The sequence below is a fragment of the Ceratotherium simum genome, chromosome X (assembly GCF_057802395.1).
Source record: "Ceratotherium simum simum isolate JZ-2026a chromosome X, ASM5780239v1, whole genome shotgun sequence".
Classification (NCBI taxonomy): domain Eukaryota; kingdom Metazoa; phylum Chordata; class Mammalia; order Perissodactyla; family Rhinocerotidae; genus Ceratotherium; species Ceratotherium simum.
In genome coordinates, this window is record NC_141940.1 from 89,405,697 (window position 1) to 89,433,475 (window position 27,779).

At 50.9% G+C, this 27,779-nt stretch overlaps 1 protein-coding gene across 3 annotated transcripts; it reads left to right on the forward strand.

Moving 5' to 3' along the window:
- On the forward strand, positions 1–27,109 carry OTUD5 (OTU deubiquitinase 5). 3 transcript variants are annotated; one of them, XM_014790986.2, is made up of 9 exons: positions 1–1,351; positions 11,301–11,391; positions 19,534–19,598; positions 19,686–19,842; positions 19,941–20,089; positions 23,523–23,726; positions 25,302–25,503; positions 25,592–25,705; positions 26,012–27,109. In XM_014790986.2, exons 1-9 carry the CDS (start codon positions 758–760, stop codon positions 26,134–26,136), a joined length of 1,701 nt encoding a protein of 566 aa, XP_014646472.1. In that variant the 5' UTR covers positions 1–757; the 3' UTR covers positions 26,137–27,109. The 3 variants fall into 3 exon arrangements, with proteins under 3 accessions (XP_014646472.1, XP_014646470.1, XP_014646471.1); XM_014790984.2 differs by having other exon boundaries at positions 2–1,351; positions 11,298–11,391; XM_014790985.2 differs by having other exon boundaries at positions 3–1,351; positions 11,298–11,391; positions 26,015–27,109.
- The last annotated feature ends 670 nt before the right edge of the window (positions 27,110–27,779 follow it).

A 27,779-nucleotide genomic window follows, 5' to 3' on the forward strand; every position in this document is an offset into this window, starting at 1 on the left:
TGCTATGCTCTGGGAGTGTTGATATTCTCGTCGGTCCGGCTGACTGCAGCCAAGTTAGAAGCCTGGTAGGGAGGTACTTTTAAAATTATCGTGCGTGGGGCAGGCTACGCTGTCCTGTCGCAGTACTCCTGCCTGCGAGTCAGAGCCTCGGAGAGAGAAGTAAAGAGCGGGACAGGGCCGACAAGAAGGCAAGGAACGAGGGTGCCGACTTGACTGAAATTTGAGACGGAGGGCACGGGAGGGCGAGCGATCGTCTCTGATTGGCCTGTGGGCGTCATCGAAGACCCACGCAGCTGCTTCGATTGGTTGCTGCCCGCAATTGTTGTGGCGGCGGCGAAGATTTTGCCCACGTACTTCCGCACGAGAGGCGGGGGCTGTGCCCTGGCGCGCGTGCGCAGCGTCCCGGGGCCCCACCCGGTAGTTCAAGAACCTGCGAGGGGGCGGGGCGAAGAGGTGCTTGTTTTGGTTCTGTTTCCTTTGAAGCAGAAGGCCGGAGCGAGCGTAGGAGTAAACTTGCTGGACTTGAAGAGAAGGCTACGACAAACTCGCCGGGGTGCCTTCAGCTTGGACTTCACATCCGGGTTCTCCTGCCGCGTGACCCGCGCGCCGCCGAGAGTTCTCGAACCGGTGCCTCAATCTCTTTATCCGGGTCCCGCCGATCCCATCGTGCTTCGCGCACCACAGTAGCCCCCTCATCCGGGTTCTCTCCCGGCGTGCCCCGCGCCGGGTTTGCTGGGGGGTACTCGGCGGTGCCGCCATGACTATTCTCCCCAAAAAGAAGCCGCCGCCTCCCGACTCCGACCCCGCTAACGAGCCGTCGCCGCCCGGGCCGCTGCCCCCGGCGCCGCGCCGCGGCGGGGGTGTGGGCGTGGGCGGCGGCGGCACGGGCGTGGGCGGTGGCGACCGCGACCGTGACTCGGGCGTTGTGGGGGCCCGTTCCCGGGCCTCGCCACCGCCTCAGGGTCCGCTACCGGGGCCACCGGGTGCGCTTCACCGCTGGGCGCTGGCCGTGCCGCCAGGCGCTGTGGCAGGCCCCCGGCCACAGCAGGCCTCTCCTCCTCCTTGCGGGGGCCCAGGCGGACCCGGCGGCGGTGCCGGTGACGCGCTGGGCGCAGCGGCGGCGGGTGTGGGCGCGGCGGGCGTGGTGGTGGGCGTGGGCGGTGGTGTAGGCGTGGGCAGCTGCTGCTCTGGGCCGGGTCACAGCAAACGGCGGCGTCAAGCGCCTGGGGTTGGCGCGGTTGGCGGGGGCAGTCCCGAGCGTGAGGAGGTCGGCGCAGGTTACAACAGCGAGGATGAGTATGAAGCAGCTGCAGCACGCATCGAGGCCATGGATCCTGCCACCGTCGAGCAGGTATGGGCTGGGGGTGGCAGGTGAGTGGGTCTGGTCGATGGGATCCCCGGGCTGGGTAGGGACCCGAGGAAGGTTTTTGAGATCGGCCCAAGGGCCCTAACATCTTTTCCCGGAGCTTGGCGTTCTTTTCTCTGGTGGTAGGGGTGTGAGACACCCTCTTTCTCCTCTCAAGAACTTGGTGTTAGAGGCCCCAGATGAGATGGAGGACTTAAAGATGAGGTCTGTGGTTACTTTGAGGACTCATGGTCGTCATTTCCGGCCCTGGGACCTCATCATGTAGGGCCAATAGGTGGGAACTCCCCAGGAGACACAGACAGGATGGAATGCTTTCTGAGAAGGGTGTCTCATGATTCTCCAAGGAACTTTGGTCTGTGTTCAGTGACTTGAGATTTCTTTTTCTCTGGGATAAGAGTCTAAGACTCCCTCTTCAGGGAACACAAGTAAGGTGGAGACTTCAGAGATGTCTGAGTGTCCCCAAGATACCTAAATCCTTTCGGGAGTCTGAGACACTATATAGGACAGATCTCCTCTACCTTCTTCTCAGGGGAACACAGTGCAGGACCACTCAGTGGTGGGGTCTGAGACCTCCTCAAGGGTCCTAAGCCTGCCTTCAAGGGCCTGAGACTCCCTCTCCTAGAATCATGGGCCTGACACACACATATACATCTTCTTTAGAGAGAGGGATCTTCTGAGCTTTTCTCCAGGTATATGAGACTTCTTTCAGGGAGATAAGATTTCCTTCCCATTGGGGACAAGGGTCAAAACACCCAGGGACCAGAAACTCTACTAGGGCATATGAAACTCATCTCCTTTCTAAGTTACAAGGGTCTATGCTTCCTCTCAGTGGTCTGAGACGTCCTTGGGGACCAGAGTGAATCTCTCTTAAGCTTCTGTTAAGCATTAGACTTTCAGCTTCCTCCCTGCCCTGAGCCTTGCTTCAAGAAAGTGAGACTCACTGTTTTGGATACTGGAGCCTAAGATCCCCCTGCTTATGGACTGGGGCTTTCAGAGACTGGGTCTGAAGCCTCTTCAGGAGACTGATACCCCTCCACAGGTCCCAGGCAAGGTGAGGTCTTTAGGGGACCTTTCTCCTCAGGAGCTAGTGTCTGAGTGTTCTTCTTAGGAATCTGAGACCCCCCCTCCACACACACACACAGGGATGTGAGATCCTTCTACCCCAATTATGAAGGACTGAAACACACCTTGGGGACATAACAGCCCCCTCTTCCCCTATAACAGGCATCTGAGCACACACTCCCCACACGTAACGGCGTGAGCTTCTTGTCAGGGACGTAAGATCCCTGCCTTGGGAACTCGGGACTGAGACCACTCTTCAGGGGACATGGGAAGCATGGAGTCCCAGAGATTTAGTCTGAGGCCTCACCATGGATCTAAGCCTGCCTTCAAGGGCCTGGGACCCAGTGTGCTAAGGACGCTTGCACTTTCTTTCAAGGACAGGAGACCCTTATATACCCCAGTGACTAGTGTGTCTCTAGAGATGAGGTCTGAGCTTCCCCCTCAAGGAACTTAGGGTACCCCTCAGGAACAGGAAAACTCTCCCCACCAGAATGGAGCCCTGAGACCCTTCCCTTGGGGCATGGATACAGAGTCCCTGGAGAATAGTGTCCTGAATCTCCCCTCAAGAGTTTACACTTTCCCTCATGTGCATGAGACACCTCCCCCATCTTAGGACCTGAGCCTGCCCCGAGAGTACTGGCTGTCACCTCACTTCAGATAGCATACGTATACTCTAGTCATAGGGGCCTCTTAGAGACGTAAGATTTCCTGCCTTGGGGACTGGAGCCTAAGACTACCCACCATTTGTGAACTAAGTCCTGAGAACTGCTGACTCCCTTTGGGGACATGGGTAAAGCGGGATTCTAAGGAAAAGAGTCTGAGTGTCTTCCCAGTGGCCTAAGCTTCCTCTTAGAGACAAGCTTCCCTAAGGATCCTTCACCTTAGGGAAGGGCCTGAGCCCCCTACCTCCTTGGGTATGAGACTCTCCATTTCCCCCTAACCAGGCAATCCTTTGTCACTAGGGAGAGGGACATGAGGTCTTCCCCCGTGTGGCCTGAGGCCTCCCCCATTGGACAGAAGGACTTGGGTGTTCTTCACAGTCATAAGAACCCCTTACCTGAGCCCCCCGACCAGGAAAGTCCCCCTACTTTCTATGAGAAGGTTTTCAGGTACTGAGGACATGGGGACTGAGGCATCCCCTCAAGAACTAGGAGGTATTTTGAGTCTCCCTGACCCAGCTCCACTTGCTTCTCATTTCCAGGATCAGGGAAATTTTCTGAGCTTCCTGAATTGCTTTAAACAAGCTTTTTCCTTCCCAGAGACAGGGAGGGGGTTTGGGACATCCCCACTCCAGGGAAATTCCCCACCTATATTCCTCTCCCCCTTGACTCAGGTAAATCTTACTGTATTTCACAGGGGCCAGGGCCTTGTCTTAAGTCTCCTGTCCTTGTTCCCTTTCCACCCATTACTCCTTCTCCAGGCAGGATAAACCTCATCTGGACCCCACAGGGCCAGGACCAGGAGTTGTTTCTTCTCTCCCTGGTTGGGGTAAAGTCTGCTGCCTCCTCCTCCACAGAAATAGGGAGCCATACGTTCCTGGTTCCAGGGACAGAGAGGAAGAAAGTTGTGTGCTGCCATGGTGACTAGAAAGACACTTCCTTACACTCCCTTTGCATCTCTTAGGCTGGGAGTTCCTCCCCTATTCTTGTCCCCATAAGAACATGGAAGTAAAGCTCTGTGGTTGCATGATACCTTCCCTTCCCAATGACAGAGGAGAGGCTTCCTGTCCTCCCACTTCCTAGGACAAAAGGAGGAAGAAGATGCTTCTCTCTGCCTCATCTGGTCCAACTTGGGACCTTCTGGGGATGAGAAGAGGGGAGATTCTTCCTGCCACCCCAGTCTTGGTCCTGAACTGTCACTAGGGGCATTTGTAGCCTGGAGGCCAATTAGATCCCTTGGGAAAGAGGGGAGTTGTTGAAGGGAGCCCAGATGGTGAATTTGGTCCTTATTTTGAGTACTCAGACTTCCTGTCTGTCTCAATGCTGTGACTGTACCTCTACTGCCTTTAAGAGTCCTTTTGGCCCCCTGGGGTCCCGGTGCTGAGGAAGTGGGGATGTCAGGGGTTTCCTTTCCCAGGCACAGCAGCCTTGCTGAGAGTACCCTAGGAAAAGAATGGCTTACAAGCATCCTGAGCTTGAGGACCCCACAGAGCATTTTGAGAAGGGGGCATGCTTGCTGAGGTGGTAGGAGAAGCTGGACCTGACACTGTAGCCAGGGTGCCCGAGTTCCCACCCTTGCTCTGCTGGGGCTTTGCTGGATGAACCAGAATAGTTTTGCCTCTGCTCTTTGGGCCTCAGTTTCCTCATTGGTCAGGTAAGGAGCTGGTGAAGTGTCAGTTAGCTTTGGGATTTTAGGGAACTCACACCAAAGCCCTCTGGACCTGGAGGTGACAGAGAATGGTGGATCTTTTGAGGAAGAACTGCGTTCCTCTCCCTCTCTCCCTGCCCGTTTCTGCCTTCCCAGCCATCCGAGCTTGGTGGGCAGGACAAGCAGCCTGCTCACTGTGAGGCTTGGGGTTGGCGGACAATGATTTTTGTGGCCAGGTGTGCTATGAAGAAGTTCAGAGATTGCCTGCCAGGGGGCCTGTCTGGTGGTGTGGAGGTAGGGTTGTGTGAGGAAAGAGTTCGGGCTTTGGAGCTGGGCAGGCCTGAGTTCAAACCCCAGGGTCTCCTGCTTGGCTGCTTTATGGCTTTGGCAAACTCTCGGCCGCCTTTTTTGCAAAAGTCCATCCTTGTCCAGGGTTATTGAGTGTGAATACATGACCTGGCCCAGCTCAGACCTTGACTGATTCTTCTCTTGCAGTTTCCCCAAGATCATCTGGGTTCTTCCTAGGAACCTTTGTAACGAACTGATCTTTGTTAGCAGAGATCCTTCATTTGGCATCTAGGAACCTGCCACTTCCTCTGGTGAGGAGACAGATTGGTATAGCAGGAAGTGGTCCCTGCCCAGGCAGTCTGGGTTTGAGTCTTGTATGTTTGGGCAGTTCTGTTTTTCTGGGCCTCAGTTTCTCCATCCGTAAAATGTGTAGTGGTGAGGAGGAAGATTGGACTCATTGCTCTAAAGCTAGTTGTAATCTCTTCTTTAATTCCCTGCTCCTCACTCCCCACACCCATTTTGAAAATTTTGAGGGGCCCCTTCGCTTTTAGGGGTGTGCTGTGAAGTTTCAAGCGGTGTTCAGCTTCTTTCTCCCCAGCCAGTGCTGTAGGGACTTGGGTTTTTTTTTTAATTTTTATAGCTTTATTGAGGTAAATCACACACCGTACGATTCACCAGTTTAAAGTGTACAATTCAGTGGCTTTTAGTGTTTTTGTATGTTGTGCATCCATCACCATGATCAATTTTAGAACATTTTCATCACCTCAGAAAGAACCCCTGCAGCAGCATCATTCCCCAATCCCCTCATCCCCTCCCAGCCCCGTGCAACCACTAATCTACTTTCTGTCTTGATTGGTTTGTCTGTTCTGCATGTTTCATATAAATGTAATCATACAATATGCAGTTCTTTGTCACTTGCTTCTATCACTTAGCATAATGTTCTCAAGGCTCATCTGTGTCATAGCATGCATCGGTACTTCATTTCTTTTTGTTGCAGAATAATAAATCTCCTTTTTATAATCCCCCCAATCTCAGTGGCCTGGCAGTAGGTTTGGGGCCTTGCTCTTTTCCCATTCCTTCGCCCTGGAGAGCTTGTGTTGGTCCTTAGAAAGCAGTGCATTTGTCTGTGTTTCTCCTTAGGTGGCTTGCCTGTGTTTTGCCCATGGAGCTGAGCCAGTGTTCCTGGGTGTTTTTGAGGATAGAGGGGTGGTCTTGGCACCGGGCTTGCTGAGACAGAGCTGTGAAGCCCAGAATACTAAACACCTTTTGGCCATGGGCTCTAGGAAGACATCTGTCTATGAGCTGCCACTGCTGCTGCCATCTTCCCCTGCCCCCTGTCCCTCCTGTCATTGATAGGCAGGGTCAGCAGCTTCCCAGGCTGGGAGCGGGGATTCCAAGCCCCTGCTGCCTTAATTCTAACCTTCTCTTTGGGGGGCATGCTAGAGAGGTGGATCTTGCGGGATGGGAACCATGCCACATTACCTCACAGCTCACACCAGGGAGTGTTACAAGAAGGTTGTATTAGTTTCTTATGGCTTCTGTGACAAATTACCACAAATTGGGTGGTTTAAAACAACAGAAATTTATTCTCTCACAGTTCTGGAGGCCGGAAGTACAAAATCAGTTTCACCGGGCCAAAATCAAGGTGTTGGCAGGGCTTCACTCCCTCCAGAGGCTCTAGAGGAGAATCCAGTCTTCTAGCTTCTGGTGGCTGCCAGCATTCCTTGGTTTGTGACCACATTACTCCAGCCTCTGCCTATCTTTGCATCATCTTCTCCTCTGTGTATGTGTGGTCTCCTCTTCTGTCTGTATCAGATCTTCCTCTGCTGTTCTAAGGACACTTGTGATTGCATCTAGGTTCCACTTGGATACTCCAAGATAATCTTCCCATCTGAAGATCCTTAACTTAATCACACCTGCAAGGACCCTTTTCCCTTATAAAACAACATTTATAGGTTTCAGGGATGAGGGCCTGATATCTTTGGATGGTTATTATAGCCTACTACAGGTGTGTTCTTGTTTCCCTTCCAGGGAGGGGAAGGGAACTTATTAAGTGCTCTTCTACTAGGCAAAGTCCTGTAATATTTGAGTCTGCCCAGTATTCCTGTTATTGGGAGGCTTGTTATCCCATTTCACAGATTGGAAAACTGTGGCTCAGAGCAGTTCATCACATGGCTAATAATTGGTGGAGCTGGATTGAAATCTAAGTCAGTTGGGTCTCACAGCCTGCTTCAACGTCTCTTGGGCCTTTGGACTAGTAGGTTGCATAGTCTTGCACCTGGGAATCCCTGGTGTCAGAAAGCTTTGCCAAGCCCTTTTGTGGAGGCTCAGAGATGTGGATAGACTCACCCACACAGGCTCAGCAGTGGGCTTGCGAGATTCACTGTCTGGACTTCTCAGGCCAGGGCATTGTTGTAGCTTAAACTTACCCATGGCTGGGCCAGCCCCCACCCCTCACTCCCACCGTCCTTCCTTCCTGGGCCATTTTCTTTTTTTTTTTTTTTTTAATAATTTTATTTATTTATTTTTTTCCCCCAAAGCCCCTGTAGATAGTTGTATGTCATAGCTACACATCCTTCTAGTTACTGTATGTGGGACACAGCCTCAGCATGGCCGGAGAAGTGGTGCATCGGTGCGCGCCCGGGATCCAAACCCGGGCCGCCAGCAGCGGAGCACGTGCACTTAACCGCTAAGCCATGGGGCCAGCCCTGTGGGCCATTTTCCTAGACAACTCCCAGGTTGGCACTTTCTTGGAGGTTGCCGTCCAGCTAGGGGAAGGAGTAGACTGTGCAAGGAGCTCCTAGGACTCTCTAAACTCTTTCGGGAGCCCAGGACCATGACTTCCCTGTTTTCTCTCTCCAAAAGGAGAGAGAGAAGGCGTTTCAGCCAGAGCCCAAGCTCTTAAGGCTTCTGGTGCCAAAGCCAGTGGGTAGCTAGTGGTCTGGCCTCCAGATGCAGGCCTAGATGCCAATCTGGTTGCCCCAGGGGTGTGCTGAGGCCTCCTTCATTTTTAGGGCTAAACCAGGATTTTCCCACGATGGGCTGTCAGGTGTGTCTCCAGGCTGTGGCTCATGAGGCCTTCCCTGTTGCCTTTACACTAGGCTTTGCTGGTGCCCAAACCCTAGATCCTTTCTGCTTTTGTAAAACGAGGATAATGCTTCCTGCCACCTGGACTGTGGTAAGGACAATTAAATGAGGTCACCTTTTGCATCTGGCACCTGGTGTGGGGCAGGCATTCAGCTTATATGAGTTTATCTTTCTTCCTGGCCCCTGCCCTGCTTACCTGCCTGGTCCTACCCAGGATTTTAGTTCTGCAGAACTCATTGCTGGGCCTCTGGCATCCCTGGGGCTTTGTGGCAGAAGTGACTTCTTATCCATTTAACAAGCATTTCTGGAGGTCTTGGTGTTTTAATCCTTTGCTCAGGTGGCATCTCCTCTCAGGTGCCAGCCTTAATGACTGGCCAGGTCCCTTCCTCAGTGTTTCACAGCACCCTTGTGTTCATCTCTTTCACAGCCCTGCTCACACTTTGTGTGGTCATTGCCTGGTTCCCTGCCCCTTTAGCAGTTTGTGAACTTATCAAGGGTAGAGACCAAGTCTGATTCATTTCTCTGTCTTCATTGCCAGCCCAGGGTCTGACTTAGTAGCTGCCTGGTAAGCCTTTGTTGGATGAATAAGTAAGAGCCCCTCTCATCCTCTTTGATCCTCTCGGTCTTCCTTCCCCCCAACGCTCAAGGGCAGGAGGTTGCTGTGTGCCCTTCTTTTTTAGAACTTCTCCTTCTGTCCAGTGTGGGGCATAGTCATAAGTTGTAGCTTCCCTTCTGGAGACCCCTGGTTAGGGCAGGTGCCCTGGTGCTGAGAGATGGCTGACCCTGCAGGGCAGGGATGGACTTGGGGGAACTGGCTTGAGTGTGCTAGTTTGCAGCCTCTGGGGCAGGAGGGGCACCTGGACTGCTGGAATGTTGTGCACAAACAAGACACTTTATGCTGCCCATGGAAGCCCATTAAGGGCTTCCAGTTGCCTTGTCATCTCTGGAAAGCCAGCCACACCTTCCTGGGGTGTGGGCCCTGATGGTGGGGCTGCTGAGTATTCCCTTGTCACTCCCTCTTCATCCCCTCCTGTCCATCCACTCACCTGGGATTTTCTGAGGGCCTCGCAGTTGTACATCATCTCTGTGTTGGTCTTGCCCCTTCTTCTGTGACTGGTGGCCACCTCACCAGTGTACGGTACTTTATTTACAAAGCCTTTTCAGGCCCTGAAGCTCCTCTGAGCCTCTTGACAGCTCTATCAGGTAGATCACATATCCCCCATTTGACAGAAAACTGAGGCTTGGAGAGTTCGGATAGGTAGCTTAACTGAAATCATGCAGCAAGTGAGTGACAGAGCAGGGATTGGAACCCAGAGCTTTTGGCCTCCAAACCTTGTGCTTCCTCCTTTGCCAGGAATTTCTCTCAGTTGAACTGGGGGAAAATGGCCTGCAGAGAGATGATCCCCTCTATCTGGTCAGCATTAGCTCGGATCCTATAAATCCCTGGGCAGGGTGGTGTCCCCAAGGAGCAGGCTTGGGATTTCTGGTCCCTAGCCCTGATGCTGGATCAGGCTAGCTTCTTCTGGTGGCCAGCAGAGGGCGTCAGGGGCCTGGGAAAGGTCTGCTGCTTCTGATTTGTTTTGTTAGGAAATGGAAATGTTTTAAGTGACACGTGGACGTTATTTTTTTGAATAGACTTTATTTTTTAGAGCAATTTTAGGTTCACAACAAAATTGAGCAGAAGGTACAGGGAGTTCCCATATACCCCTGCCCCCACACATGCATGGCCTCCCCCATTATCAAAGTCCCTCACCAGAGTGGTACATTTGTTACAATCAGTGAACCTACATGGACACATCATAATCACCCAAAGTCCATAGTTTACGTTAGAGTCCACTCTTGGTGTTGTGCATTCTATGGATTCGCACAAATGTATAATAACACATAACCACCATTATGGTATCATACAGAGTAGTTTCACTGCCCTAAAAATCCTATGTCTTCCACCTATTCATCTCTCCATTATTTTTTGAAAAAACATCTGAAAATACACATTTGTACAGGTTTACTTAACCCGAACCTTCAAGGCCAGATGTGCTTTGGAATTTAGAAAAATTTGAGAATTTAGAAAAGTCACCTGGTGTGTATATTATGTATTATGTTACATCCCCGGGGGGGGTCTATGGCAGCACCTCATAATCAAACATCCACATGTTTCTGCATGGAAATGTTTGAATATTCACCTTCAAGTGAGATAAATACATTCTTTTCAGCTCAGGTCAGGTTATGATGCCAAATGAGTTAGATAACGACTTTTGACTTTGAAAGCTTTTTGAGTTTTGGAATTTTTGGACAAGGGATTGTATATCTTTTATAAAAAAGGAGGTGAAGTAAAATCACCTGTAATACCAACGCTTAGGGATAATATTTTGTTGTATAGCCTTCCCAACTTTCTTTTATTTATTTATTTATTTATTTTTCCCCCCAAAGCCCCAGTAGGTAGTTTTATGTCATAGCTGCACATCCTTCTAGTTGCTGTATGTGGGACACGGCCTCAGCACGGCCAGAGAAGCAGTGCGTCGGTGCGCGCCCGGGATCCGAACCCGGGCCGCCAGCAGTGGAGCACGCGCACTTAACCCCTAAGCCACGGGGCCGGCCCAAGCCTTCTCAACTTTCTGTGCATGTGTGTTTGTATACGTATGCATATACATATATGTTAAATGTGTTCAGTCACAAGTGACATCTTACTTTGCATGTTTTGCCATATACAATATATCTTGAATTCCCTAGCTATATGTGGGGCTTAGGATCTAGGCTCTTGCCAGTCACTCCCTCCTCAACATCTCTCCTCTCCCAAGTGGCTAGAGGGTCCCCAGGTGAAACTCCTTGAGGTAGAGCCAGATTCTCCCCCCAGGTACTTGCCAGGTCTGGGCCTCTGGCTGCGTAGGGGAAGGCCCAGCATTGGATTCCCAGCATGGCCAGCAGGGGTTAGAATGCAGATGGGGTCTTTGCCCTCAGGGAAGCTGGGATCCTTCTGGGAGCAAGTCTGCTCACATAGTGACTGATTTCCCTAGAAGAAAGGGTCTCCTCCTGCTCCATATGCCCCGAGTGGTTAAGCAGGGCTGAGAACTTGACCTGCCCAGTGTCCTCTCAGCCAATCAGTGGGGCCCCTCGGGAGCTTGAGGACAGGGCCCTGGGGAGGGGGTACAGGCTTTTCCTGTTGCTGACTCCCACCTCTTCCCTCCAGCAGGAGCACTGGTTTGAAAAGGCCCTGCGAGACAAGAAGGGCTTCATCATCAAGCAGATGAAGGAGGACGGCGCCTGTCTCTTCCGGGCCGTAGGTGAGTCTCTGCCTCAGCCCTCAAGGGCCTAGGGCTGCCCCTGAGCTGTGTCCCAGTTGTCAGGAATAAGCCCTGAGACAGGGCTGGGGGAAGAGTTACCTAGTCTTTTAGGAACTCCAGGCCCCAGCCTCAAGTTAGTATCTGGCCTCTAGCCCTCGGTTATGAGGTGGTGTGGTGTGCTGTGAGAGTAATAACAGCAATAATAGTGATAAAGAAAATAACGTTACTTAGGGACAGATCGCTCTGTCAGGCACTACAGGAAACTCTTTTTAATTCTCCCCCAAGCTAGATAAGTGTAGGGACTATTGCTTCCATTTGTCAGATTAGAAAAGCAGCTCAGAGATGGAGAGTGACTCGCCCAGGGTCTGATAGTACGTAGTAGAGTCGGGAGTCGGTGTCTGGGTGAGGTTAGTCTGAGGCCTGTGCCCTTAACCACAGCACACTGCTGTCACCCTGAGATCATAGAAATTTTTTTAAACTTACACAAAAGTAGAGTAGTGAACCCTTGTGTACCCATCATTCATCTTCAAAATAGTCATTGCCACATGGCCAGCCTTGTTTCATCACTACCCCGCCTACTCTTTTTCACTCTCCTGAAACGAGTATTTTTAAAGCAAAACCCCAACATTGGATCATTTCATTTGTAAATTTTTCTGTATGTTTCTCTGACAGATAAGGGCTCTCTCTCTCTCTTTTTTTTTAATATAACCAAAATGCCATTATTGTACCTAACAAAATTAATAATTCCTAATACCATCTACTCTCCAGTCTGAGCTACATCTTGAGGCCCCTCTGGCTCTGAATCTGTGATCCAACAAGCAATCATGCGGTCCTGTGCTAGTGTCCAGGGGAAGCTGGGAGTGTGATCTGATCCTCCCTTTGGAGCTCTGATACGTACTAAGGAAAAGTACTGTCTGTTAGGATCTTTGAGCTGGGATTCAGAAGCCTCATCTAGTTCTGGCCCTGACTTCCATTTTGCCATCTGTGAAATGGTGCTGATTCTGAAGGGCGCCTTGAATCCCTTCTGGATCTGCTGTTCCCTCAGTCTGTGGGTACCCCCGGTGTCTACTGGTGGCATGGACTGATTCGGGCTCCACTTCTGGCTGTGGCACTGATTCTTGGTGTGACCTTAAGCAAGCAGCCCTTTTTTCCTGAGCCTGTTTCTTCGTCTGTAACGTGAGGCTAAAAGACCCAGTGTTGTAACAGTTAAATGAGATTACTTCAGTAAATCCCTTTAGTTCCTGACACATAGTAGGCCCTCATGGAACAATAGCATTGGTAAAGCCTGAGTGCTGTTCTCAGTGGTGCCTCAGAGCCACAAATGTTTGTTAAATGGGTGAAAGAAAGTTAGGTGGGGTGAGCAGTTGCCTCTTCATTCTACCAAGCAGAAGAGGCTCAGGCGTGGACTCTTCTGGGCTGGGAAAATCCCAAACCTGCTACGCCTATGGCTCAAGTCTGTGTTCTCCTTGGGATGTTTCCTAGAGAAAGAGCTAGATTTGGGGGCATCTTGGACCAAAGGAAGGCAAAAAAGAATAGATGGGGGCCTGTTAGGTGTTAGGCCCTGTGCTGAGACCTAGGCTGGATGTGAGGTAAGGAGGGCTGCGGGTGGAGTGAGGGTCAGAGAATGCAGCTGAGCATCTGAGTCTTGGGCGGTCTTTGAGGCAGACCTTGGGCCCAGTGAGGACTTGGCTTGTGCAGTAACCGATATGAAGAGCAATATTTGCATGTATGTCCATCTAGCTGTTCTCTCCGAACACCCTCTGACCCTTCCCTCCCCACTGGGGCCTTCCAGTAAGGGGCCTGAGCTTACAGGAAGAGCTGTCCATGGCAGGTTGAAGGCCTTTCCCTATCAGCACCATGGCTACCCATTTCCCCTGACTGGGCTACCCTTGGCTTTTCTCTGTAAAACCTCAGAAGCCCCATCGTCTCTCCCCAGAAGTACATGGCCCCTGAGTCTCTAGGCCTCATCTGGAGGTTTCCCTGGGGCAGAGCGTGCCTGTGAAGGGGCCTTTGTCCTCAGGCTTTCTGCTGCCCCTCTGCTTCCAGCCTAGCTTGGACAGGGACAGATGGTAGTCACCCTAGGCTCTGGTGAGAAGGCCTTCAGGTTCTAACTTCCTGCCACACATTGAATAGTGGAAGGAGCACATAACTGAGGGTTGTAGGTGGAGGGAGGGATTGCGGACATAGGGGCCACTCCATTGTTCCTTGACCCTTGACCGATTGCTAGGCATTCAGATCAGGATGCTTCAGGTTCATCTGCAAAATTGGGATCATTATCCCATGAGACAGGTGAGAAGATTGAGGCTTGGGAAAGGGAAATGACATGCTCGGGGTTATTAGTGGCAGAACTGGCATAGGAACTCAGAGGTGTCTGAAGGACACATTCTTTCTATGACCTTAGGAAAGCCGTGGTTTCTTAGCTTAGCTGTCGAATGGCTGAGTGACCTTGGATGTATTTCTTTTTTTTTAAAAGATTTTATTTATTCAGTTTTTTCCCCCCAAAGCCCCAGTAGATAGTTGTATGTCATAGGTTCACATCCTTCTAGTTGCTGTACGTGGGACTCGGCCTCGCGTTGGACGGAGAAGTGGTGCCTCGCGGCGCGCCCTGGATCCGAACCCGGGCCGCCAGCATCAGAGCGTGCGCACTTAACCGCTAAGCCACGGAGCCGGCCCCTTGGATGTATTTCTTGACCTCTCTGGGCCTCACTTCCTCCAGCTAGGGGCCTGTGGCCCTCTACTGTTGGGAATCCTGAGGCAGATGGCTTTCTACCCTCTATTTTGCCTCTGAGGTCTGGGTGTCCCTGTGTGAACCAGTACCCACTGTTTGTGCCCAAATCTCTCCCATTACCCCCTACTGGGGACTCATGAGCATCAGTGAAGGTTTGGGTGGAGTGGAAGTGGGAGCCTGAGTCCCAGAGGTATCCTGTGGTCCACCCTGCCTCTGCTATGCTCAGATGACCTCCTCTTGGAAACGTGAGTTTGCATCTCTTCTCCCTCCCTCTCCCCATATGGTTTTTTTTTTTTTTTTTTAAAGATTTTATTTATTTATTTTTTCCCCCCAAAGCCCCAGTAGATAGTTGTATGTCACAGCTGCACATCCTTCTAGTTGCTGTATGTGGGACTCGGCCCCAGGATGGACGGAGAAGTGGTGCCTCGGTGCGCGCCCGGGATCCGAACCCGGGCCACCAGCATCAGAGCGCGCGCACTTAACCACGAAGCCACGGGGCCGGCCCTCCCCATATGGTTTTGATTCAGCAAAAACCTCTGGCCCTGGCGCTGGCTTCTGTGGGAAAAGTGGAGGCCGCATGTGCTTGTGTTTGCATGGGCCATGGGGAAGCAGCTGGGGGCTACGCGTATTACAGCAGTGGGGTCCAGAGACATTAGCCAGGCCCACTCTTCTGGGCCTTTTGGTCTTGGAACACGGACCATTAGCATCAGAGGGATGGATCTTAGATCAATTTTGACTGTCTTATAAATGGGGAAACTGAAGCCTCAAGAGAAAGCCGAGACCCTGTTATCTAGATCACACGGCCAGTGTCAGAACATCGGTGTTTGAGGTTGAACCAGGCCAGAAGGAGAAGATTCCCGTGGGCCACCAGGTACACCAGCTTCCGTTGGCCTCTCTCTGCCTTGCTTTCTTCAGTTTTCCCGTCTTTGCCATGGGAATCCTTGAGTAGAGGAGCAGGCATCTCAGAGACCAGGCTATTGAGGGGGCCGAGTTCTGTCTCCCCCCACTGAGAGTGTGCCAGTTGGGGTACTTGGGGCCACCGGCCAGGTATACACCACAGCTGCTTGATAGGCAGGTGAGGACTTTTTCCTGGCTCATCTCCTCACTGGGGCCAGGGTTCCCACTGGGCCAGGAGGGAAGTGGGAAACAGACCAGGTCCCTCTCTCCTCCTGCTGCTGTGTGTACACACATTTGTGTGGTATGTTTTTAGATTCCCTGCAGACACCAAGCTTCCTTTTCTGTCCTCAGCAGAATTTGCTGTGTCTCTTTCAGCAGGCAGGCAGGCAGCAGCCTGGCAGAGAGGCAGTTCCCAGGTGCCTCTAAAACAAATGGTAGGGCTCTGTACTTAAACTCCTTTAGATAGTCCAGGCTCTCCTGTCTTGCTTCTCCAATAACTCCTCGGCAAATAGTGAGGACATTTTAGGGAAGCTGAGGAGAAAAGATTACAGAGGTTTGGGGGACCTTCCCCCAGGCAGCAGGGGAGAGGGAGATTGGAGCAAGTCTGTTAGAACTATTGGCTGTTCTCCCCTCCCACCCACCCCTGGCAAAGGCTAGGCAGGAGGTGGGGGGTCCTCCATTCGTACAGCCTCGAATCTTGTCCAGCCTTCAGTCTTGCCTGGTTGGTGGCAAGGGCATCTACATGTTGAATGTGATAGTTCTTTGTAGTTGTGAGGGTTGTTGTGTGAGTATTTGGCCTCAGGGAACCTCTTTGGCAGGATCTGCTGGCTGTGTGGGTGTGCACATGTGCATTTCTGTGCTGGTGTCTCTGTATGCTCAGAGAAAGGACAGAAGTGGGGTATGGGGAGGTAAGGTTCATGCTGACCTCTGTGGCCCTAGAGAAGGGTACAGCCCCTGATATCTGTATTTTCTGCCCATTCCCAGACCTTTTCTGGGTTCCAGCTGATTGCTGCTTGTGCTGGTGGGGAAACTGAGGCAGACGGGATCAGGCCTGGCCCCAGGAAGTCAAATGGCGAAGGTGATAGCTGGACTGGGGGGTATGGTAATGTCACCTGGGGCATCAGTGCTTAAAGTCACCAGTTACTCCTTGAGATCCTGGCCTCACCTTCACCCTCCCAAATGTGTGACCTTGGGCCGGCTGTGCTGCATTTCTGTACCTCAGTATCCCTCCTGTGTAAAGGAGGGTTTTTTGGGTGAGGATGGAATGAGTTGGAATGTGAAAAGGCCTTGGTGGAACCAGTCGTAGCATTGTACTGAGGATTTCCGAGCCATGTTTGGATTGGGGACAGAGGTGAGGTAGTGGGGGACTCCCTTCCAGCTGGACTCTGGGAGGAGAGAGCAGGTGCAGATTGCCCACAAGTGCAGCGTCAGCAAGAGGAGGAGTTTCAGTTTCTATCAAAACAAGTTCTCTGAATTCCCCTACCTCTGTAGGTCCATTGGGCCCTTTTCCCCACCTCAGCCCCCACAGGGAAGTCCAGTCCGGCCCCTACTCCCATGTGCCAACCTTCTGGGAGGAGGAGGGCTTTCTGGAGGACAGAGGTGGGGCTAGCAAAGTCAGAAAAGCACCTCCTCAGTGAGGACTTGCTGTGTTTTTAGCCCTGCGCTGGATATTTTTCCCCACCTTCTATCATTGAAAAGATCCTTCTACCCTCCCTCATTGGGGAGGTACTATTGCTCTGTTTCCTTGGTTCAGAGATGCACATTTTCTTCCATATCAGTGATCCCTAAGCTAGAATACATCTTAGAATCAGTGAGGTGGGTCCCCCCTGCAAAAGCTGTGACATGTACTGTACCACCTATCAATGCATCATAGAATTGAGGAGAGAAGGTGGTATTTTACATTTTACAGATAAGTAGAGAAGGTCATACCTTGCCCACACTTAAGGACCCTGTTTTGTGAAGCCTATATTATTGATTTGATGTTAATTTGGTTGCTAAAGATTTGAACTACGGGCACAGAAGGTAGGCCTGTGGACCTTTGGATTCTGTAAAGGTTGAGAGCCAGTCCTGCCTGCACAAGGAGGGACAGCCTAGACTCTGAGTTTGGGGCTTTCCTCTGGCTGAGGAAGCAGAAGCGAGGAAGGGCTTACTAGGTGGTTCTGGTGACATTCTGGCTGATTTGAGGGTAGCTAGCTAGCTGAAGGAGCCGTCGTCGTCCTCATGACAAATGGAGCCCCATTTCTTGAATACCTAGTGTGCCTCAGGTGTTTGGCAAACTATCCCCTGTAGTCTTGACAGCGCCCTGTGAGAGAAAGAAGAGTTGCTCTCCGCACTTTATGGATGAGGACATTGCAGCCCAGAGAGGTTAAAGGCCTTGTCCAGTTCCACACAGCTAGGAGGCAGCAGAGCCTTTCTGCCAGGCAGAGGGGTCAATGGAAGGGAAATGGATGGGGTTCTCCCCAGCTCCCTTCCCTGTCCCACAGTTTCCCCTCTTTCCCCCATTTTCTTGCATCTGGCATCTAGCTCAGGTAGATCTGCCTCCCAGGCCTGGAAATGCCAGTTGACCCTTCCCTAGGAACATCTCAGCCACCTCCCTGAGCTTGGCAGGCCGACCCCTATTTAACCTGTTCGCTCCCGTCTCAGTTCCTGTTTACTGCAGCTGCTAACAGCACTGCCTCCCCGGCACCCCAAGCTCATTCTACAGAAATAGCTCTTCAGGCAGCTCCGGCAGCCACAGCGGGCTCTGTGGTCCTGGCTTCTAAGAAAGACAGCAGCAGGGGGCCCCCAGCCTGTGCGCAGGGCATGTGACTTGCTGGAAGTGCCGCTGGGGGGGTGGGGGAGAGTGTGGCCGCAGAACCCACATCCTTGTTTACATCAGTGAAGGGGCTACCCCTTCCCGCCTTCACAACCTCCACTCCCCCTCACCCTTAGGTCTCTGCACCTCCAAGAGGACATGAGACAGGCATGGGCCCCGTTTTCTATCTCAGAGCAGCCTTTTTCTCCTTATCTCACAGAACTCTCCAGGGAGGGAAGGGGAGGGCGGTGAAGGCGTTCTTCTGGCGATTCTTCACAGAGGTAGACTGGCTGTCATGGAAGAACTCTGCGGTGTTTCCTACAGGACCTGACCCTGCCCCAGTGCCCCAGGGAGATCCCGTCAGAGCAACGGTCCTCCGGGGAAACAAAGGGAAATTCCCTCTTCATCTTAGCCAGTGGACATCAGGCGTGCCTCATCTTCAAGCCCAGTTAAATTTCCTAGGGAGAAGACTCCCTGGCTCCTCCAGCCTATCCATGCACTCAGCAAACTGCTCCTTATTTCCTGCACTGTATCGGGTCCTGAGCTGGGGGTGGACTTGGATGTGAACTGTCCTCTGTGGGAGCCCAGTGTGTCAGGCAGATGAAGTCAGTACACACCTTTGATAAATGTGGTGATAGACGTGCCCTGGAGGGTGGGGAGGGTGGGTAACTGTGTTAAAGAGCACGTTGGTGTTTGACAAGTAGGCAACCAAGGAAGATGGAAAGAACATCCCGAAAAGAGGGAATGAGATGTGAAGATCCTCAAGCGAGGCAGAGGGAGCCTGGTTCTTATTTTGACGAAAACCCCGTGACACATGGACCATTTGGGCCGCAGGCTGCCCTTCCTGAATTAAGCTTAAGTTAGGTGCAAATGTGCCTTGTCTCGCTTACTAGACTATGTACTTCTTGTGGGCAGGGGCAGGATTTTACTGTGTCACCTTCACAGTACCCCACATTCACGCCCCATTATGGGGAAGGGAACTCTGATTTACTGCTCTGTCCCAAGCCCAGTGCTAGTCACTTTATACCCATTATCTCATTAATCCCACAAAAGGCCTGCCAGGGAGTTATCCAGCTTGTTACCATTTACATGTGAGGCTTATGAGGCTCAGAACACTTGGGTCGCTTGCCTCTGGTCATTTAGCTCACTAGTACCTGACAGAATTGGGCTTAGAGCCCAGTTATTTTTCTTTTTTTCTTCTTCTTTTTCTTTTCTTTCTTTTTTTTTTTTTTTTTTTAGACCTACAAAGGCCATGCTGACTCCTAGGAGCTGGGAAGACTGAATTCTAGAGTTTGAATCTGTCACAGACTAACTTTCTCTGTGACCTTGGTCAAGCCGTAAACTCTACCTAAGCCTCGGTTTCCTCATGTGAAGAGTGAAGGGGGGAATGTGGAATCGTTGGTGTTTGAGGCCACTTATGGGACTTAAAATGTTTGTTGACTTGCCTGAGTGGTTGGGGAAGCCCTAAACAAAGGCATCTGTCGGAGAGGCCTGTGGTTGTGTCCCTCTCACCTGTACTCTCTTGTTCTTAAAGACTATCCCTGCCTGCCTCTTTTTCCACGACCCCATTCCAGCCCACAAGGCCAAGAACTCTCCAGGCCTTGGTGTAGGAAAGGGAGTTTCCCTGACCCCCAGCCCTCCACCCCCAAGGCTGTTCCATGACTCGGAACTTTTCTCTGGTGGCAGCTCTGACCCCCGCCTCTCCTTTCTTCTGTCCCCACAGCTGACCAGGTGTATGGAGACCAGGACATGCATGAGGTTGTGCGAAAGCACTGCATGGACTATCTGGTGAGACCTCACAGAGGCCTTGGGGCGGGGGCAGAGTGGGAGGATTTCCTCCCCACACGGACCTTGACCCTCTGATCTATTCTACAGATGAAGAATGCTGACTACTTCTCCAACTATGTCACAGAGGACTTCACCACCTACATCAACCGGAAGCGGAAAAACAATTGCCATGGCAACCACATTGAGATGCAGGCCATGGCGGAGATGTACAACCGGCCTGTGGAGGTGTACCAGTACAGCACAGGTACTTCTGTGGTGGGTAGGTGAGCGACTGATGGCACCTGGTCCTAGCTTGCCCTACCTGGCCCACTGTGGATGCTCCCTCCTTGTCTTTCTCTGCAGAACCCATCAACACATTCCATGGGATCCATCAAAATGAGGATGAACCCATCCGCGTCAGCTACCATCGGAATATCCACTACAATTCAGTGGTGAATCCCAACAAGGCCACCATTGGTGTGGGGCTGGGCCTGCCGTCATTCAAACCAGGGGTAAGTGGGTCACTTTGCCTAGGAAAGCTACTGGATATAGAGGCCAGAAACCACTGTTGAGGTCTCACTTCTGCCCCTAGCCCACAGAAATGGCCTGTCCCCTCTCTGAGTTGCTCCTGAGGTCTCACCTCTGTAAAATTAGGGAGTTACCCAAGATGATCTGTCAGGGCTCATTCTGTGGTCTTGGTTTGCCTGTCTGAGCTGGCTCCACCTATCTCTCTTGCCTATTGAGGGTTGGCATTTTGGGATAGGGAATCACATTTGGGAACTGTGAGCCAGGGCTTGGTCTGGGTGTCTTGGCACCCTCGTGGATCCTCCTCTGAAACTCAGCAGTTACAGACAGCTGTGGTCACAGAGACTTGGAGTGCAGGCCTGGCCCCACCACTTAGTGACTGTGGGACCTAGGGCAGATTATACAAGTAATCTGGGCTGGCAGCTCAGCCAATACAGAAAGCGCCTAACACTGGGCCTGGTGCCTAGTAGGTGCTCAGAAGGTGGCAGTACATTTTCCCAGCACACACTGACAGATTCTCATTCTCTCTCTCAAAAACAGTCATCTGCTGGGGATTTTGATATCTTGTATTCAGGTTTCACTTCCTACAAACAAAGTGCTCCTGCCTCATTTTAGGAAACACACACCCTAACACCAACACACCCTCCAACATAGGGTTTTTTTTTGTTATGTTTTTTAAATAAACTTTTAATTTTAGAACAGTTTTAAATTTACAGAATTGTGATTAGAGAATTCCCATGTACCCCACGGTGATTAACATATTAGAATAGTACATTTGTCACAATTAATGAACTAATATTGATTTGTTAATTAAAGACCTTACTTTATTCAAATTACCTCAGTTTTTTCCTAATGATCTTATCTGTTCCAGGATTCCATGCAGGATACCATATTACATTTGGTTGTCATGTCTCCTTGGCTCCTCTTGGCTGTGACAGTTTCTCCGAATTTCCTTGTTTTTGCTTTTGATCTGTTTACAGACTCTATAGTTTTGCCTTTTCTCAAATGTCATATAGTTGGAATCATACAGTACGTAGCTTTTTCAGAGTGTTTATGTTTTTCACATAACACCGTACGTTTAAGATTGATCCATGACTTTTTGTGGTTTGATCGCTTGTTTCTTTTTCCTGTTTTTGAAAATGTGAATGCCTTAAGTTGTTTTATTTTATTTATAGACTTAATTGCTTAGAATAGTTTTAGATTTACAGAAAAATTGATAGTACAGAGTTCCCATATATCCTCCTCCCTCTTTGCACACAGTTTCACTATTATTAACCTATCAGATGACTTGCTACATTTGTTACAATATATGAGCCAATATTGATACATTATTATTAACTGAAGTCATCATGTCTCTTTAGGCTCCCTTGTCTGTGACTTTTCTCACACTTGTGTGTTTTTGATAACCTTGACAGTTTTGAGGAGTACTGGTCAAGTATATTGTAGGATGTTTCTTTTCTGGAATTTGTCTGATGTTTTTCTCATAATTAGACTGGGGTTATGGGTTTTAGGGAGGAAGATCACAGTGGTAAAGTGCCATTCTCATCACATCATATCAATAGTATGTACTATGAACATGATTTATGACTGTTGATGTTGACTTTGATCACCTGGCAGAAGTAGTGTTTGTCAGGTTTTCTCCACTGTAAAATTACTCTCTCCATCCACCCCCTTTTCCATACTGTACCATCTGGAAGGAAGTCATTATGTCCAGCCCACACTTAAGTGGGGGTTATATAAGCTCCATCTCTTGAGGGCAAAGTATCTACCTAAATTATTTGGAATTCTTCTACAAGGGAAATTTGTCTCTTGTCCCCCATTTATTATTCAGTCATTTATTTATATCAATATAGACTCACAGGTATTTATTTTATACTTTTATACTTTGGGTTATAATCCAATACTATTTTTATTTTGATGCTCATATTGTTCCAGTTTTGACTATTGGGAGCTCTCTTACTAGGTTCCTACATGTCTGTGACATACCCCCATCATTGTGGTGGTGGCTTTTTAAAAATTCTGTTTTGTTTTTTGTTTATTCGTTTTGGGCACTTCTTACTTTCTGGCACTACAAGGTGCTCCAGGCTCATCTTGTATATTTCTTGCCCCAGTCCTAAAACCAGCCATTTCTCCAAGGAGTCCTGGTTCCTTTTATTGGAGAATAGTATTAGAAACCAAGATCTCAGTGCTGAGTGTGCTCCTTGCTACTGGGGTGTCCTTTCTTCTAGGCCCTTTGAGCTGACAGAGCGAGGAGATACATGTGTGTATACTAATCTGTGTGTATATACATATCTAGAAATATTTCTATATGTAACCATCTATATATCTATATATATGAAGCTATAGTTCTTACTGATATCTCCAACTGGGATACCTCTTTGTTGTTTTAATTTGCAATTCCCTAATGACAAATGGCATTGAGCATCTTTTCATGTGCTTATTTGCCATCTGTATATCTTCTCTGATGAAATTGTGTTTAGATTTTTTGGCCCATTTTTTAAATTGGCTTGTTCTAACAGAGTTTTACATACTTTTTGGACTGTTATCCATAGGTTAGGGGCCAGCCTGGTAGTGTAGTGGTTAAGTTCACACACTCCGCTTCAGTGGCCCAGGGGTCACAGGTTCAGATCCTGGGTGTGGGCCTATGCACTGCTCATCAAGCCATGCTGTGGTGGCGTCCCACATACAAAATAGAGGAAGATGGGCACGGATGTTAGCCCAGGGCCAATCTTCCTCAGCAAAAAGAGGAAGATTGGCAACAGATGTTAGCTCAGGGCCAATCTTCCTCACCAAAAAAAAATAATAATAATGTTAGAGTTTCACTGAAGAATACTTACACTTATTCCCTGGAATATCCTCTGATATTTTTTATTATTTTGTTTTTTAAAATGCTGTTGTATCACACAGCCTGACAAAGAGCACTCTCATACAGTGTCCCAGAACTCAGCACCCCGTACCAGGCTCATAGTGTCCCCTCATCCCTTAAATGCCTGAATACTCCCTCTACCCTGCACACACACAGCTAACTTCTCAGGTGGACTTTTCTCCTTGTCCTAACTGGGCATAGATGGGAAAGGCCTCAGCATTATGAAACTGAGTCATCGCTGGGTAAGGCTTCTTTAAATTCTGGCCTAGGCTGGAGGGCACCTGGTTGCCCCAGACTTAGTACTCCAGTTGAGGAATCTTGGGATTGGGAGCAGGGCTTCTGAGTGTAGGAGGTTGGAATGACAGGTCCTACAAACCAAGCCTGCCTTCCCCCAGTCCCTGATGAATAGGCAGCCTGCCCACGCTGGGGGGTTTAGTAAGAGTACCTGCCTTCCTGTCTCCTCTCTTCTGGGCCGGTGGGACCACATCCCTGAGCCAGTTCTGGCTCTTGACCAGAGTGTCACCCCACATCCCTGTTCCTCCCCCACCTTGCAGTTTGCGGAGCAGTCTCTGATGAAGAATGCCATAAAAACATCAGAGGAGTCATGGATTGAACAGCAGATGTTGGAAGACAAGAAGCGGGCCACAGACTGGGAGGCCACAAATGAGGCTATCGAGGAGCAAGTGGCTCGGGAATCCTACCTGCAGTGGCTGCGGGATCAGGAGAAACAGGCCCGCCAGGTCCGCGGCCCCAGCCAGGTCAGTCCTGGGCTCTGTCACTGGCCTGGTCAAGAACCCATTACTTCCCATGCTCTGTCCCCAAACAGACAGAAAAAATTAAGCAGTTTTGACATCTGGGAGAGAAGGAAGCTCTCAGCCCTATCTGTACCTCATCTTGGCCTTAGTCTTGGCATTGTACCTTAGAACTCTCAACATTGGTGCAGAACAAGCTCTTAAGGAGTGAGTGAGGGCAGCCACTGGTGGTGACATGTGGGATTGATGAATAGTTTCAGAGAGACAAGCTTTTGTTGAATGTCCTTGTGTGCCAGGCTCTTTGCTGAGGATGTAAAATCAGGTCCGCCCCACCCCCCCACCCTCAATGATCCCCTGTCTATTGAGGGAGACAGACACATTAGTGGGGCCCTTGACCCTGGCCAGGAGACCAGTGGAGATGTGGGCTCTGGTCAGTCTTCATACATGAAGGTTGAATTTTTAGGACAGGGAGGGGGCAGGGCAGATAGGCATTGGAGGAATCACAAGGAGTTTAGAGTGAGTTTAGATGTTGGCAAGAGCTGAATAATGGTTCAACAAATATTTATTGCAGGTCCGTGCCAGGCACTGTTCTCAGTGTATGGGGGTACATTGGTGAGCTGGGCAGGCCCAGATCCCTGTCCAGATCCACCCACCCAAGGGTGGAATCAGGACACCAATGTGATGCTTACATTTTTGCAGAGTGGAACAAACTGAATGATGAACACAATGTTGAGACAAAATAAACAATGAACACAATGAATAAATTAGTTGAGAGGTGGTATGGATGAAAACTGTAGAGCAGGGTAAAAGGGATGAGTAGGGCTGAGCAGGGTGGGAGTTCACAGTATTAAATAGCATGGTCACGGTAGGCCTCAGAGCAAGTGAGATTTGAGCAAAAGTTTGCAGAAGGTGAGGGAGTTAGCTAAGTGCATGTGCCGGGAAAGGAAGAGGGCCAGCTAGAGCAAAGGCCCTGAGGTAGCGCATACCTGGTGTGATTCAGGAGTGGCCCGGAGGTCAGTGTGACTGAACAGAATGTTGTAGTAGATGAAGTCAGAGAGGTGGTGGGGCCAGATTGGGAAGGGGCTTATGGGCCCTGGTGAGGACTTTGGCTTTTACTCTGAGTGAGGCAGAAGCCGTGGGAAGGTTGTGAGCAGAGGAAAGACTGGATCTGACTTAGGATTTAACAGGTTCTCCCTGACTACTGAGTGCCAAGTGGAGTCTAGGGGGCTGGGGTGGAAGCAGGACACTAGCGAGGAGGAGGCTACTACAGTAGTCCCAGTGACTGATGACCATGCTGGCAAGGGAGGGTGGGAGTTCACAGTATTGAAGAGGATAGATTCTGGATCTGTTTTGAAGGTGGAGGTAACAGGTTGCCTGTCAGATTGGCTTTAAGGGTGTGAGGGAGGGTTAAGGAGCTTACCTTCATCTTGTGGTACACTGTGTGACCAGGAATGATGGTGGCCTATGCAGAGGCTGTATCATAGCCAGGACTCCGGGAGGGAGTAAGCCCTCAGGGATGGAGCAGAGGAGGGTCGAGACTGGTACTGGTCCTTACCTCCTCCTCCTCCCCCCGCACCGCAGCCCCGGAAAGCCAGCGCCACATGCAGTTCTGCCACAGCAGCAGCCTCCAGTGGCTTGGAAGAGTGGACCAGCCGGTCCCCGCGGCAGCGGAGTTCAGCCTCGTCACCTGAGCACCCTGAGCTGCATGCCGAGCTGGGCATCAAGCCCCCTTCCCCAAGCACTGTCTTAGCTCTTGCCAAACCTCCTTCGCCCTGTGCACCAGGTCAGTGACTTACTGACAGGGAGTATGCAGGGGTTAAGAGGTACTGGCTAGGTTCTGGGCCTTGCCTCTGACTGTCCATCTGCCCCAGGTACAAGCAGCCAGTTCTCGGCAGGGGCCGACCGAGCTACTTCCCCCCTCGTGTCCCTGTACCCTGCTCTGGAGTGCCGAGCCCTCATTCAGCAGATGTCCCCCTCCGCCTTTGGTAAGCCTCCTCTGTCCAGGGGCCGGGGGCCACCTGGGAGTTGGGGAGAGATGGAAGAAACAGCAAGTCCTGAGAGGGGGATTTTGAAGCCTCTGGCTAGCTCCCCAAGAAAAGGGAATTTTTCAGGCCCTAGGGATCTGTCCCTGAGGGGATCTGAGTGGGGTTTCACAGGCCCAGAGGAGCCTTCTCTTTAGAGAAAGGAGTGAGAGGGGCCTGGATGGGATGTCTCCAGGGTCGAAGATCAGCGACAGGTGAGGAGAAGGCAGGCTGAGTGCTTCGTCATCCTTTTTCCTTCCTCTTGCCCAGCAGGTCTGAACGACTGGGATGATGATGAGATCCTCGCGTCGGTGCTGGCCGTGTCCCAACAGGAATACCTAGACAGTATGAAGAAAAACAAAGTGCACAGAGATCCACCCCCAGACAAGAGCTGATGGAGACCCAGAGACTGGAGACCACCTCCCAACCCTCGCCACTCCTGCCCTCCGGTGCCACCCCACCTTCTGTGGCTTTCTTCCCTTTTGCCTACTTCCTTCTTCCCTCTCTCCCCTCCTTTCCCTCCTCCCCACTTCACTCTGGCTGGCCTACCCCTGCGCCTCCTCTCATCGCTGCCACCACCACCATCACCTGTCTCTTCGCCAGCTGACGTGCCCTCTTGCCCCTTGCACAGCACCATCCCTGCATTCCACAGGGGACTCAGGCAAGGGTGCCGAAGGTAGGCGAGAGGCACACAGAGACAAACCATCTGTCAGCCAGGCAGCCCTGAGGAGACACATTCAGACAGAGGAAAGTCTCCCTGCCCCCTGTTCCTTCCAAGATCAGATAAACTTGTTAGCCCACCTCTGCATTGATGCCAGGGAGGTGGGAGGAAGAAGTGGGAAATTCCCCTTCCCAGTACCCCAAGAATGTCTGAGCCTTCAATGTTGAATTTTTTCTTTATTAAAGTATACTTTTATCTTATAAAATCAACCAATCAAAAATGATGTAGACAACAGCATTGGCTCTATGAAGGCGGCATCTCTCTCGTTTGGGGGCAGGCAGGCCATGGGGCACAGAGGGGGCACAAAGATGTGGTTGCTGTCTCTGGCCTCCAGCTCTGTGGAGGTGGGCAGGGTCTAGAGTGTGAGCCGGGGCAGGGTCGGGGGGCAGGGGTGGCAGGTGTCACATGGGCTTTGGACAATGAGACTCTGACCTCGCTGCATTCCTTTTGCTTCCACCACCATCACCACCAGTCTGTTTGGAATCTCAGGGTGGGGGGCAACTTTGAGGATCATGGCCACCACCCAGGATTTGAGTGTGGGGAGTGGGAGCAGCCTCGGCAGATGGGACACCCGTGCCCTGCAGGTGTTGACAAGATCCGCCATCTGTAATGTCCTTGGCACAATAAAACCAAATGTCAGTTTCCCCTGAGAGCCTCTGTTCTGTGTGGGGCAGGAGGTGGGTGGGCCTCTGGGCAGAGGCGGCAGTGACATAGGCCTTGGCTTGACCTCTGAGGGCTATGTGCTCTCCAGTAGGATCTGTCTTGGGGCCCAGAGTTTGTTCATATTTGACTCACTGCTTACTAAACCACCTTCTGGTCCTGTTACCACCAAGAAAGCTCCGTCTTTGCCTGCTGTCCCTGCTTCAGTATTGGTACAGGATGTAGCCTGCCCACCTTATTTCCTGGGGTGTGATGGGAGCAGAGGACTGGGAGCTTAATGACAGGGACTGAACTTCCAGCTTCTCTGCCTGCCTCACCCCATAAATGTTCGCCTTTTCCTTGTGATTGCTTGATGATGAAATGCCTTGGAAAGGCACAACGGACGCTTCATAGCAACATGAGTTTAGTGGAAGTTACCAGTGGGGCCTCCCCCACTGGATTTTAGAAGCTGAGGAATGGCTAAACCCTTTTTTGTTGTTCATGTCCCTCAGTGCTCTGACACTTCTGTCCCTGCCCTTCCTAGGGGTAAAGCCAAGGCAGAGAAGGATGGCTGGCCCCCAAGTTTTGTCACATGTCTTTTTTTGCTGTGCTTCAATAATGGGGCCCCTGTGGAAGGATGCACATCCAGCTCTGCAGGTGAGGGCGTGGCTGGCTGAG